This window comes from Mya arenaria, chromosome 5 (genome assembly GCF_026914265.1).
Source record: "Mya arenaria isolate MELC-2E11 chromosome 5, ASM2691426v1".
Classification (NCBI taxonomy): Eukaryota; Metazoa; Mollusca; class Bivalvia; order Myida; family Myidae; genus Mya; species Mya arenaria.
The window spans coordinates 57,146,501-57,161,688 of NC_069126.1; the positions used below are offsets into that span (position 1 = coordinate 57,146,501).

Here is a 15,188-nt window from a genome sequence, read left to right on the forward strand (position 1 = left end):
ATAGCATGTTATCGCGCATTCCTCCGCAGTTGCTAAAATAACCCATGACAATATCTTGTGTTGTTGACCACTCACATTGAAACCGATAAAACCGCATGAAAGTTTGCACATTTGATGTGACGTCAATAACGTGTGATGACGTGTAGTTTTAAGTCAGTGCGTTTGTTTGTTTATTTCAAAGGAAGCATTTTAGACAGAACGGTATAGTTAAATTTTGTTTAAAATGACGCCAGAAGACAGATTGAAAAAACGGGCAGTGATACAGTTCTGTGTGAACTTAGGAAAAACATCGCAAACGCTTAAACGGATGAATGAAGCATCGAGTGAAACTCCAGTGAAGCGAATGCTCGTGTACAAAGTGGCACAAGCGGTTCAGTGAGGAGCTGGACAGCATTTCTGACGACGTGAGGTCTGGGCGACAGGTTTTACAAACTACGGAGAGTGAGGTTGAGGCCGTGAAAAACATTGTTGACGCTGATTGTTGAGTCACTCTTCATGAAATAGGCAAGATGTTGGACATGAGTTATGGGTCGGTACGGAGGGTAATGGAAGACATTTTGGAATTGAGTCGAGTGAATGCGCGTTGGGTTCCACGGCTGCTGACAGAAGATGAGATGAGCAGAAGAGTACGGGAATCACGCTGTTTCTTAGCTCGATACGAAAAGGAAGGAAACCGTTTTCTTGAGAATATCATCACTTGCGATGAAACCTGGCTGTTTTATTACGACCCTGAGACAAAACAGCAAAGCAGTCAATGGAAGACTACTGGTTCACCGCCTCCAAAGAAGGCACGATCATCCCGCTTAATAGGAAAGCATATGTTCATTGTCTTCTTTGATGTGCACGGTGTTATTCTACTTCATGCAGTTCCGCAGGGCCAATCTGTGACGGGTGCTTACTATTCTAAGGTAAAGTGTTATATAACAAAATTCATTTTTATCAATATTTAGTTCTTGATTAAATCTGCATAAAACAATGTTTAAAAAAGTTTATGATTAAAAATATGGGATTGAATAAGTGTTAGTTTTAATTATGATATTTGATGACGTACGCAAAACGTGACAAATGCATTATGTTATAAGGCTCAGTTATGTTTTCCATTTAAGGTTTTGAGGCGTGACTTGTACAGGGCGATGGCATTAAAGAGACCACAGGCGTTGCATGATGGGTGGATTCTTCACCAGAATAATGCACCAGTGCATAGATCGGAGGAGGCCCAGACTACCGCGACAATCCAGCTTGAAGCGGAGATCCTTTCCCACCCCCCTTATTCGCCGGACCTAGCACCATGCGATTTTGCCCTATTTCTGAAACTTAAGTGTGAGGTGAAAGGTAAACGCTTCAATGACTTTCAGGAACTACAGAGTGAAGCTCAGACACGCCTGTATCCTTATAAGTCAGTGGTTCAGTGACATTTACCGGCATTGGGTAGTGAGACATCGACATTGTATTGCGGCGAACGGCTCTTACTTTGAGAAGTTATGACATTGACGTCAGATTCTGACGTTTGAACTGCGGGGGCTATACTAACCTCATGTTAATGAAAAAGCTGTAGTTTCCTTTATATTGTATGTATCAGTTTGAAATTGTATATGTCATTTACAGCTGTAATAGATTTTATAGCGAGCTGACATTAGTTGAAAAATGTTAAAATGTGTTGTTTTTATTAAGCAATTCCACAAACTTCTGGCTATACCCTTGAATGTCTACCTTCTACCAAACTGTTTTGGGTTAAATGGGCCACATCAGGGCATGTACCTTTGGCATCTCTCAAACAACAGCAAGATCAGTTACTGCTAAAAAGAAATGGACTTGAGAGTAATTGACATGTAAGCCCATGAGTACAGCTACTTGTATTTGAACTGACAAAAAAAACTTTTTGACATTAACATTACCATATTGTACAGATATTTGAGTTGTATATTAATGCATATCTGCTCCCTTATCAATTAACAAATATCACACATTATGTAAGTTGTTTGTGGGTTGATGTTATCTATAATATCAGGTATAATCAGATATCACATGTTTATCAGGTATTATCAGATATCACATGTTTATCAGGTGTCATCAGATATCACATGTATATTAGATATTATCAGATATTGCATGTATATCAAGTATTATTAGATATCACATGTATATCAGGTATGATCAGAAATCACATGTATATCAGGTATAATCAGATATCACATGTATATCGGGTATTATCAGATATCACATGTATGTCAGGTATGATCAGATATCACATATATATATATATATCAGTATAATCAGATATATATGTGATAACAGGTATGATCAGATATCACATATATATCAGTATAATCAGATATACATGTGATAACAGGTGTTATCAGATATCACATGTATGTCAAGTTTTATCAGATAACACATGTATATCAGGTGTTGTAAGATATCACTTGTATATCAGGTGTTATCAGATATCACATGTATACTGGTTATTATCAGATAGCATATGCATACTTAGTTTGATCAGATATTACATGTATACTTTAGATTATCATATATCACATGATTACTGCGTGATATTAGAAATAACACGTGTCTGCTGGGCGTTATCAGATATTGCATGTATACTTGGTGCCATCATTTATTGGTGACAGATGTATACTGGCTGTCATCAGATAATATGTGTATACTGCCTGTTTTCAAATGGTACATGTATACTATACTTGCTGCTTTCAAATATCACATGTATACTAGTTTTTTAGCTCACCTGAGCACTTGACCTGAGCACAAAGTGCTCAAGGTGAGCTTTTGTGATCGGTCTGTGTCCTGCGTCTGTCAACCGGCGTCAACAATTGGTTATAATCATCTTCTTCTCCTAAACTGCTTGGACAATTTGGATGAAACTTCATAGGAATGATCCTTGATTGGCGCTTATTCAAAATTGTTCAAAGAAATTAATTCCATGAAGAACTCTGGTTGCCATGGCAACCTAAAGGAAAATGTCAACAATTGGTTATCATCATCTTCTGCCTCTAAACGGCTTGGACAATTTTGATGAAACTTCATAGGAATGATCTTTGGTTGGTGCTTTTTCAAAATTGTTCAAAGAAATTAATTCCATGCAGAACTCTGGTTGCCATGGCAACCTGAAGGAAAAATTATATACTTTTTTGGCAAATACCATGAAGCCTAGTGCTTAAATATTTGGTGTGTAACATTGTTGATTGCTTATCTTCCATGTTTATTCAAATTATAGGAGAAAAATTGGCCTCAGCCCGTGGGCTACAAGTTCATTATAAATACACTTTGTTTAAATCTGATAGTTATGTAAAGTTTTTTTTTGAAGCAAGGGTAGTCACTTCTGAAGTAATTATTGTTCTTTTTTTAGGTTCATAGATTCAAATAATTATTATACACTTTATTTTTTAGAAGAAATTTCATTTTTACTTAATAATAAATTTAATAATCAGACTTTTCCATTGAACTTGATTATTGTTCGTGCAGATGCTATAATCTTATCTTCTGTGTGGATAGTGTTATTCACTTATAACTTATATAAAGAAATAATTGTACATCCTAACATAAGAAGGAATGTGATGTTGTCCTAGACCAGCAAGGTGATAATATTAGTTGAAGGTGTTGAATGTGTTCTGATAGGTTACACACCACCATTGTTATTCCCTATATAATTCAATGTAAAATTATAATTTTTAGACAACATTTAAAGGCATTTCGAGCAAATGCAGGCTATGATAACCATATATATTCTTAAAGTTCAAGCTTTAAATTACCTTTTAAGCCAATAAAAAAGGGGGGTCAAGTTATTCCTAAGAAAAATCGCTCCACTTGAAAAACGAACTCGAGAAATTGCACCGTCCACCATGACAGTTCTTCCAAAATGACCTTTCAACTATAGGGCAGCGGTTTATGCTTTAATCTCTACTCTAAATGATAAAATCAAGCAAGAATAGATACTTAAGGTATAAAAGTTTCAGGAATAATGATATTTTTGATTTACAGTGTATTGAGCATGTGAAAACATGTCTATCAATCATAAGAACTTTTTTTTTTTATTGAGAATTTTCCACACAACGGAAGTACATATGACGTAATGGTGACGTCATTCCTATAACTACACCCATCCCTGCATTTTTTTATGAAAAACACTTTCAATTAGACCTTCATACATAAATACAACCAAAGCTAGCTCAATCTGATAGTCTGTGTCAGGTTTTCCAGTTTCACTGCCTGTCACCCAAGTGCCTGTGCGTCTGTATTCTCTAAGGCGTTTTGGCCCAAAATGCCATTCTTGGAGGTTTTTCAACTGAACCTTGACTCAAATGGCATTCTAAGCATCAAATGGGGCAGTTCTACACATCTTTGCACACATTTCAAGTTCTCGAAGTCGAATTTTCACCAAATTTGGACATTTTCAGTGCTCGTAAGATTGCAGACGACTCATTTTTAAAAAAAAAAATAGGCGAAAGTTGTGAAAACAGGAAATAGTATATTTTGATCAATCGGACAAGATAAATGCATTTAATTGTGAAAATTTGCCAGAAATAGTGAAATGCAATACATTTCTTACCAAAAATGACACTTTTTAAACAAAGCAGTTTGGTCCCTTTTAGGTTACACACCACCATTGTTATTCCCTATATAATTCAATGTAAAATTATAATTTTTAGACAACATTTAAAGGCATTTCGAGCAAATGCAGGCTATGATAACCATATATATTCTCAAAGTACAAGCTTTAAATTACCTTTTAAGCCAATAAAAAAGGGGGGTCAAGTTATTCCTAAGAAAAATCGCTCCACTTGAAAAACGAACTCGAGAAATTGCACCGTCCACCATGACAGTTCTTCCAAAATGACCTTTCAACTATAGGGCAGCGGTTTATGCTTTAATCTCTACTCTAAATGATAAAATCAAGCAAGAATAGATACTTAAGGTATAAAAGTTTCAGGAATAATGATATTTTTGATTTACAGTGTATTGAGCATGTGAAAACATGTCTATCAATCATAAGAACTTTTTTTTTTATTGAGAATTTTCCACACAACGGAAGTACATATGACGTAATGGTGACGTCATTCCTATAACTACACCCATCCCTGCATTTTTTTATGAAAAACACTTTCAATTAGACCTTCATACATAAATACAACCAAAGCTAGCTCAATCTGATAGTCTGTGTCAGGTTTTCCAGTTTCACTGCCTGTCACCCAAGTGCCTGTGCGTCTGTATTCTCTAAGGCGTTTTGGCCCAAAATGCCATTCTTGGAGGTTTTTCAACTGAACCTTGACTCAAATGGCATTCTAAGCATCAAATGGGGCAGTTCTACACATCTTTGCACACATTTCAAGTTCTCGAAGTCGAATTTTCACCAAATTTGGACACTTCAGTGCTCGTAAGATTGCAGACGACTCATTTTTAAAAAAAAAAATAGGCGAAAGTTGTGAAAACAGGAAATAGTATATTTTGATCAATCGGACAAGATAAATGCATTTAATTGTGAAAATTTGCCAGAAATAGTGAAATGCAATACATTTCTTACCAAAAATGACACTTTTTAAACAAAGCAGTTTGGTCCCTTTTAGGTTACACACCACCATTGTTATTCCCCAAATAATTCAATGTAAAATTATAATTTTTAGACAACATTTAAAGGCATTTCGAGCAAATGCAGGCTATGATAACCATATATATTCTTAAAGTACAAGCTTTAAATTACCTTTTAGGCCAATAAAAAAGGGGGGTCAAGTTATTCCTAAGAAAAATCGCTCCACTTGAAAAACAAACTCTAAAAATTGCACCGTCCGCCATGACAGTTCTTCCAAAATGACCTTTCAACTATAGGGCAGCGGCTTATGCTTTAATCTCTACTCTAAATGATAAATCAAGCAAGAATAGATACTTAAGGTATAAAAGTTTTAGGAATAATGATATTTTTGATTTACAGTGTATTGAGCATGTGAAAACATGTCTATCAATCATAAGAACATTTTTTTTTTATTGAGAATTTTCCACACAATGGAAGTACATATGACGTAATGGTGACGTCATTCCTATAAAGCTTAAGGCAGTTTATTGATGGGTTGTGCACTGTTTGTTATTTGTGTATCTATACTAAAAGTTCTTTCAGTGTGCAAGCAATTTAACATAGTTTTGTCAGTGTGCAGGCAATTGGAAAAAGTCCTGTCAATGTGCAGGCAACTGAAAAAAGTCCTGTGAGTGTGCAGGTATCTGTACCAAGTGCTGATAGTGTGCAGTCAATTATCAAGTCCTGTCAGTGCGGTGCGCAGGCAACTGAACAAAGTCCTGTCAAGTTGCAGGTGAGAATCAAATTCTGTCAGTGTGCAGTCAATCATCAAGTCCTGTCAGTGTGCAGGCAACTGAACAAAATCCTGTCAGTGTGCAGTCAATCGAAAAGTCCTGTCAGTGTGCAGGAAACTGTGACAAGTCCTGTCAGTGTGCAGGCAACTGTGACAAGTCCTGTTAGTGATTATCCAAGCAACATATTTGACCAGTATGTTTTTATGCCCAAGAAGGTAGGCATATTAAAATCGCACCTTCCATCTGTCCTTCTGTCTGTCTGTCCTTCCGTCTGTCCTGTTTCTGGCTCAATAACTCGTGTCCATGCTGTACCTTCTCTTTTATGGACAGATATTAATATAACTTGACACATGTGTTTGACATACCAAGACGACATGTCGTGTTCAAGACCTGTGTCCTTACCTCTAAGGTCAAGGTCACACTTAGGTGTTTATTCACAATGGAATGCTGCATATAAGGACATAGAGTATAGGTTGTCATGTCCAGGCTGTAACTTTTTCTTGTATTGACAGATTTTAAAATAACTTGCCACATGTGTTCGACATACCAAGACGATGTGTCGCGTGCAAGACCTGTGTCCTTACCTCTAAGGTTAAGGTCACACTTATTGTTTATTCACAATGGAATGCTGCATATAAGTACATAGAGTATACGTTATCATGTCCGGGCTGTAACTTTCTCTTGTATGGACAGATTTTAAATTGACTTGCCACATGTGTTCAACTTACCAAGACGACGTGTTTCGTGCAAGACCTGTGTCCCTCCCTCTTAGGTCAAGGTCACACTGAGGTGTTTATTCACAATAAAATGCTGCATATAAGTACATAGAGTATAGGTTGTCGTGTCCGGGCTGTAACTTTCTCTTATGTGGACATAATTAAAATGACTTGCCACATGTGTTTGACATATCAAGACGACGTGTAGCGTGCAAGACTTGTGTCTTTACCTCTGAGGCAAGGTCACACTAAGTGTCATTCACAATGGAATGCTGCATATATAAGGACAGAGTATAGGTTGCTATGTTCGGGATATAAATTTCTCTTGTATGGACAGATTTTAAAATAACTTGCCACATGTGTTCCACATACCAAGACGACATGTTGCATGCAAAACCTGTGTCCCTACTTTTAAGGTCAAGGTCACAATAAGTGTTTATTTACAATGGAATGCTGCATATAAGTACATAGAGTATAGGCTGTCGTGTCCGGGCTGTGACTTTCTCTTGTGTGGACAGATTTTAAAATGACTTGCCACATGTTTTACATACCAAGATGACGTGTCGTGTGCAAGACCCATGTCCTTCCTCTAAGGTGAAAGATACACTAAGTGTTTATTCACAATGGAATGCTGAATATGAGGACATTAGAGTGTTGGCTGTCAAGTATGGTTGGTATTTATTCTATGCTCAGAGGCAATTTAAAATAACTTGCCATATGTATTTGACACATAAAGGCAAGATTAACTTTTTATGTACTTGTTCATAGGTCAATGTCACATTCGGGGGCATTTGTCACATACTATGACAGCTCTTGTTCAATATTCTTTGAGAAACAAGCTATATTGATAACAAAAGTTAAACATTTTTACTCAGGTGAGCGATTTAGGGCCATCTTGTTTAAGAAAGCACATAAGTACTGGGTGAAATCAGGTAGCACAATAATTGTTTTCTTGGTGTTATATACATCGATCCGACCTGTCAATCAAACTAATCATTATTGACCAATGAGAAAGCTGCAAATTATTCACCGAGTCCCGTCCGCCATCTTTACCCACAAACACAGCAGCGATAACTGTTTACAACCGGACATTTTATTGAAGTTTTAAGACTGATTTGTGAAAATGGTTAAACGATGCGGATGGGGAATATGTTATGCAGGTTAAGGTATCCGGAGGGACTAAATGGAGGCCGATTTAAACGATTTCCGACCTATAATTTAATATAATCCGATATTGAGAAGTGCAAATGCTGGATTAAAGCCTGTGGACGGCCACAAGAGAAACTGAATGTCAACAGGATAAACAAGCACGAAGATGTCTGCTCGAAGGTTAGTAAATTAAAATTTGGTTTTATCGTAAAACGATCAAAATACAATCATTTCAATTATAATTCTGAATTCTGCAAATCATGCCAAATGTTTATTTTGTTTACTTTCTTGTGTACTAAATATTGACCTCCATATGGAGATCATGCTAGTTGACAGTTTCCATCAGGTTATGAATGTGTCAAGTTTAAACTACTGTTTTATTGTATAATATGTATAATATGTTACTGACTGGCATTGTGGAGTCTTGTCACACTAATTATATTTTACTATTATGCATATTTAAGCACTTTCATGGAGGAAATGGACCATCTTAAGAGTATCCTGACCCACCATCAGCTGATGGCTGGAGAATAACATCTTCAAGAAAACTCCCCACCAAGCGGTCACTTGGAAAGGAAACTTATGGCAGCATTTATACACAAAATGCAAGTGTGCATTTTATACAAGATATCACATGCCTGGGCGTTAGAGTTTTATTTATCTTTATGGAGTGCACGGAAGACTTGAATAACATGTACCATGTAGGATAAATTGCAAAACTGAGACTGTATTATTTTGTAGACTTCTACTCATTTTTAAAATGCCACTGTTCCTTTTTCAATACAAAACAACAGCATTATAGTTACATATATTTTAATACAAGTATTTTGTATGTTACAGAAAATAACACTCAAAAGAACTGAAGAAAACATTATTACACGGAAATTACACAGTTTTTTTGTGTGTAAATTTGCATATAAATATATCAACATAACAACAATTTCTTTCAGAGAAAAGCTGGTCCAGGATCCTGCAGACACTGTACCAGGAGTAGAAACACAGACCGAATGTCCATGTAAGTGAAACCAACACTCTAACAATGCCTATGATCTTGTTGTCAGTTCTGTTTTACTTGGGTCTTCACAGGTTGTGTGGTATTTAACGGTGTGAACTCTTTCGGTAAATCAATAGGTGCTGCATTTCAAACAGAGGTATTCCCACACTCTTGAGAAATGGTAGGAGTCAGTTTTAAACATCTTGTCTTAAATGTAAAATGTATTATGCATTTATTTTCAGGGACGTCACCTTTGGATGTTTGCACTTTATACCGCTCAAAATGCTTCCCTAAAAGAACAGTTGTCACAAAAAGAAGTCCAAGTTGAAGAATAACAGTCTGCACTTTCATCAAAGTGTTGTGAAATTCAGATTTTAAAGCAACTGGTGGGAATTTAAACAAACTGTAAATGTCGATATAGTTCTGCTCAAAGAAGCAATAGTTAAAATTTGTTTAAATATTATACAGGAATCATATGATTTTATTTCTGCTTCTTTGATATAATTGAATAACTGTTAGTTTATTCATGTTTGGAATAAAGCATTGTAAAGTGAATTGTGTGTTTGTAGTTCATTTATTTAATTAGATTTAAAATTTGTAAACTTGGTCTGTGTATCTATCTGGCAAAGGACAGGTTTCCTTTTCCGACTGTGCTACTATGACTTGGTTCACTGGAACTGGCTTGATCTTTGATCCCTTTGGCACATTCCATTGTTGGGGAATACTTGTGTAACTTTGTTGATCAGGAACATGGGTGAAGTTGTGCAACTTGAGTTCCTGAAGTGACTTGATTAAGCCAACCACGTGTGAACAATGACAGCTCAATCTATAAAAAAAATGAAAGCAGAGATGGTTGACAAGTTATCAAAACAAAAGCATGATATCATGCTGTGAAATTGGCATGTGTTTATCCTACACTGACCCATGAAGTATCATTTGACTTTCCAGATGTTAAATGTCTAAAACGAGGCAGTAACTAGAAATATGAAAACCAATAAATTGAAATACAACATACAGTATCTTACTTCTTTCTCTACTCGACGACTTGAAAATATTTTAAAATTTGTTTTCGCATTCCGTATTACGGCATGAAATGTAAAAGACATGGCGATCCAAAATTGCTTATAATTCACAATGTATATTTAAGAATAAAATTACTAGTATAATAACATTTGTTAAATACAATTGGAAATTCACATACCCTGGTTTTCATGAGCAATACCTATATCGTATGGAATCCCTCTCCACATCGACACTTAACATATGATGCTTGTCGTTTTTTCTCATTGAAGGCCAGCATCTCGCGGTAACATGGCAGATATTTCCTCTTCCAAAACTTTAATGTCATGAATATAACCTTGTAGAAAGTAATTTAATCCCTTTTCTTACACCTTTCCCGATAATTTGGCTTGATCTGGTAAATATTTAACTGATATATTGTCCGAAATCTTCGCGAGAGAATCGGATTCTGATGCTATCGTAGCAGCGCGTGAGCCGCCATTTTGAATTTACGCTTGGGGCGCATAGTAACAATATCTAAGGGGGCGGAGCTTATCTTGGCATCTCGGATCGATGTATTGGGTGTTACCAGTTAACATATTCAAACTGGCTGTTTTCAAATATCACATGTGTACTTAGTGATATCAGATATCATGTATCCTCGGTGTGGTGGGCTGTTTCAGTACATGTACACAAAGAAGAACCCATACAGTTGGAAAGAGAGTGTCGCCATTGTAACATCAGGTGTCCAGTCTCTCACTCTTAAGGACTCTCACAACAAGCCAGTCCACATGAACAACCTCAAGTCACCATTGAAACTTGCATTTGACTTTGATGGTAAGCTTGAACTTTCTATTAAAATAAAGCACTATTTATGATCTTTTTTAAGTGGAATATAGACACTAATATTATCAGATTTCATATGTATATTGTCCAAACACATAGTCTTTTTTGTCTTTTTTTATTCATATGTAATCAACACAGCAATATCAGTACAAAACATGGTACATCATAAACAGAAGGAAAAAACAACACAGTTTTGGCAGAGGTGCTTTCTTGCACAAAGGTGATGAAATGTATTTATTATGTGGAAAATGTCCCTAACCATTTAAACAGACCCTAATTTACGATTATTAATCATTGTAACCTTTTAAATGGAATGTACGTTTGTTCTTGTCTGATTTAAAATGATATTCATACTTTCATATAAACACCTCGACTTCCATTCCTTAAATAGACTGCCTTTTCGCCATTCCGGTTATCATTCGATGAACGCAACACCTTCGGATATGTTTGGATCGCAGTTCATCGCAAAACAATATACATGGAAATTGTTGATCCTGTTATTGTTTGTATTGTGTCAGCAGGTCCCGTAAAATATAAATGAACTTTTTAGAAAGTGTTCATTTTATGATATGTTAAATGTATTGTTTCAATTTTACATTTCAAAGTGATTTCAAGTGGTTGATCTTATCCCTGGGTTATTGTGACATCATTAATTTTGATAAAATGTTTCCGGTTACAGTCCAGTTGTTTTATTTACAGAATGGGTAAGAAAGGATTACTGAAAGGTTTTCGTAAATAAAATTAAGTATTTTGTAACAATTCTTGAATGAAATAATGAACTATTGGTGTAAATATTATAAATGAATTGCGCAATTTATTCCTTAAAACATGATAGAAAAGGTTTTTCTCTCATTCCATTTAATTAATCACAAGATTGCAACTTATTGTTCATCCCATCAATCAAACAACAATTGTTTTTCCATCATGAAGTCTGCAATTTCTTTGGTGATTGTTCAGAACTTTTAAAAAAAATTAACAATGTGATTAATGATATCGTTGTTCACTTTTAATAATATTGTGAATTTATTCATGATGTGTTAAAGTATTCAAACAAAACATGTACAGTCGAAATGGTCGTCTCAACTGGGAACACTTCATTTCACAAATGGACCCATTTAACTTTTAGAGCATTAATGATTTGAAAGTTAACACAGATGTCATTTGATCATGTGGTTAACTTGAACAAAGTTCTGAATAATTGGGCTATTGATGACTTTAAACCTCCTCTTCCCAGATGTGGCGACAAGTGCCAAGATTCCTTTCAAGCTGATCATCCAGAAACAGGGTAAGACATTTGATCAGATTGTGAGACATGCAAGGCCGGGTACCGCCACCTTCAACATCACCCTGACCCGAGGAAACACCCGGACATTCGTGCTCGACCTGCCACAAAACTTGTCTTCCATAAAACTTGGCATAAGTGAGGAGGGTGGAGTTGATATTGAAGAACTGCTTGCCACTGGATTTAGGTAAGTGTTTACAGAAAATCTGTATTTAACACATGATGTTTTACTCGACTTAATATAAAACATTTGTATGAGTTGCACTAATACTGCAGCATTGATGAGCAGAGAGAAACATGAAAAATATAGGGAAAATAAGTTTTATAGAAAAGAACAACTTCATTTTTACCAGTTGTGGTTTTATACTGTTGTGTTTTTTTAGGCCATGTTCCCCTTTTTAAAAAGTCTGTATTTTTAACTTCCCACATAAAAAAATCAGTATTTTTTATGTGCATTGACCCTTAAAGCTGCACTCTCACAGATTTACCGTCTTTATAGCTTTTTTATTTTTTGTCTTGCAATTTTTGCGTAAATATCTGCAAACCAGTGATAAAAGACTGCTGACAAAAAATGAAATCGTAAATTTTTATATTTCCAATCGAAAATTAATTTTTTATGGTACTCACGGTTTAAGAAAAATGCATAAAACATCAATTTTTGACCTTTATATATAAAAATCTGCGATCTGATTTTTTGTCAGCAGTCTTTATTTATAATATAACTGGTTTCTATGGATTTTTGCAAAAATTGGCTCGTTCCAAGACAAAAAATAAGAAAGTTGTCAAAACGTTCAATCTGTTAGGTGCAGCTTTAATATTTAGCAGAGGAAGCAATATAGTGCCATTCAGGAATATGTTGATAGGTTTGTTTAATTAGATGTTTGAAAACAAGCTCAACATTCAATGAATCATGTTAGTATTTTTCCCTATTTGCCAAACCGAGGCTATAATTTTTCCCTATCAAAGGGCCATGCCACCATTTCATTTAAGATGAAAAAAAACACTGTAATGATATTGAAAGTGACGCTCCTATTTGAAATAAATACATGCACATGTGTAACAAGCACAAATTTTAAGTGATAAACCTTCAACTACATATTAAATGACTGGTGTCCGGTCCTAAAAGATTTACAGTGATCAACTATCGTCTCATAATGTAAAATCAAAGCGCTGAAAGCGCTGCAAGACTGTCGGTGACGTAACTGAAGCAAGCAAACACTACAGCAAAGTTCTTTCAAATGAAACGTGATCAAATGATTTCATACAAATGATGAACACTCTTTAAGGTAGATGAAGAAGGATAAATGTGATTATAATAAGCACAAATATATTGGCCCTACTTAATCATGTATCCAATGGCCTACAAGATTCTTAATTCAAATTTCCTAATTTTGAACCGCTTTAAATTAGTTAAATGCATATTCATTATGTTAAAATTGCTTCAATTTATGACGTCGCTTATAACAGTTTCAGTAAGCAATTACATTCCTTCATTTCATTAGGGTCTGTTGAAGCCAATGTCTTTAAAATGCAAATACAATACAAACTATACCCAAGATTCAAGGGACATAATAAAAATATAACTTTAAAATGATGCTCTTTCAAGCCTAAAAATGCCTCCCAGAACTTCTATCAACAGAGTCCACATATCTACAAAATTTGTGCTCCAGTTACTTTCTTTGATATAAAAGTGAAAACAAATCTGCATGGTGCTGTGGCATCATACCATGAAAAAAACTAATATCTTTAAAATTTGTTTTCTTGTTTGTTTTTATTATAAAAGTGTTAATAAATCTGCATGGTGCTGAAGAAAAAAAACTAATGTCTTAAATTTCAAACCTGCAGCATTAATTAGCGCCATGTTGTCAAGAATATCTGGACAATTGAATGAAATATGCATGGACCGAAATGACAGCTGGTTAATCATTGACAAAAGATGCCTTTGAGGCAGTTTTAAGATTATGCTATACAAAGTATGAGGGTAGTTGGTACAGTTTTCACTCATATTCAGATGATGGCTGATATTTGCTGATAAACATGTATCCTCTTAGCAGCAGGGAATAAGTAAATGACATAGTTTTAATGACCAATATTGGAGATGTGACCTTGACCTCCAATTCCAAAGGGGTCATCTGCTGGTCACCCCAAACCTAAATTTCAAGTTTGAAGGCCATGGGTGCAGACTTTGTCGAGTTGTCACACAGGCAAGCTTTTTGCGTTCAATGGTCTGTGACAAATCAATAGGGCTCACCTACTGGTCAGGCCCAACCCCAAAGTCAAGTTGTTCAAGGGCCATGGGTGCAGGCTTTGTCCAGTCATTATTAGTACAACCTTTTAGCATTCAAGGTCACTGACCTTGACTTTTGACCCAATGACCCCTTAAATCAATAGGATCTTCTAATAGTCAGACTTAGCCTCCATGTTGAGTTTGAGGGCCATAGGTGCAGGCATTGTCAACTTTTCAGTCAGATGTATGGTTTGACACCTTCCTGTTCAAGGTCACTGTGACCTTTTTACCATATTACCCCTAAAATCAAAAGGGGTCATCTACTGGTTAAACCAAACTTTCATGTCAAGTTTGACAATAGGTCTAGGAATTGTAGAGTTATCACCCGGAAAAGCTTTGGTCTACTGTCAGACAGACGGACGTAGCGGCCAACATGTGCAAAGCAATATACTCCTCTTCTTTGAAAGGGGCATAATAAATTGAAATTGATTAAATATTTTTGTTTATTATGTTAATTAACTTACACTACATACAACAAGTACCATTTTGATATTTTCGAATGCTCATTTGGGCATGTACATGGGTTTTGATCTGACTATGAACATGAAACTACATAATGATGTTCCCTCCTATCAATTCTAAATTTAAATAACCATGAGAAAA

General features: G+C 35.5%; 1 protein-coding gene and 1 long non-coding RNA gene across 2 annotated transcripts in view; both read left to right on the top strand.

Moving 5' to 3' along the window:
* LOC128236161 (uncharacterized) overlaps positions 1 to 15,188 on the top strand; it is a 113,128-nt gene that overhangs the window by 39,375 nt on the left and 58,565 nt on the right. Inside the window, exons 14-15 of the mRNA XM_052951045.1 lie at positions 10,854 to 11,007; positions 12,251 to 12,485. Coding sequence (XP_052807005.1) covers positions 10,854 to 11,007; positions 12,251 to 12,485 — 389 coding nt within the window. The remainder of the gene's footprint in view (positions 1 to 10,853; positions 11,008 to 12,250; positions 12,486 to 15,188) is intronic.
* On the top strand, positions 9,125 to 9,726 carry LOC128236165 (uncharacterized). Its single transcript, XR_008261273.1, has 2 exons — positions 9,125 to 9,192; positions 9,414 to 9,726. It is a non-coding gene; the product is annotated as an uncharacterized LOC128236165 (long non-coding RNA).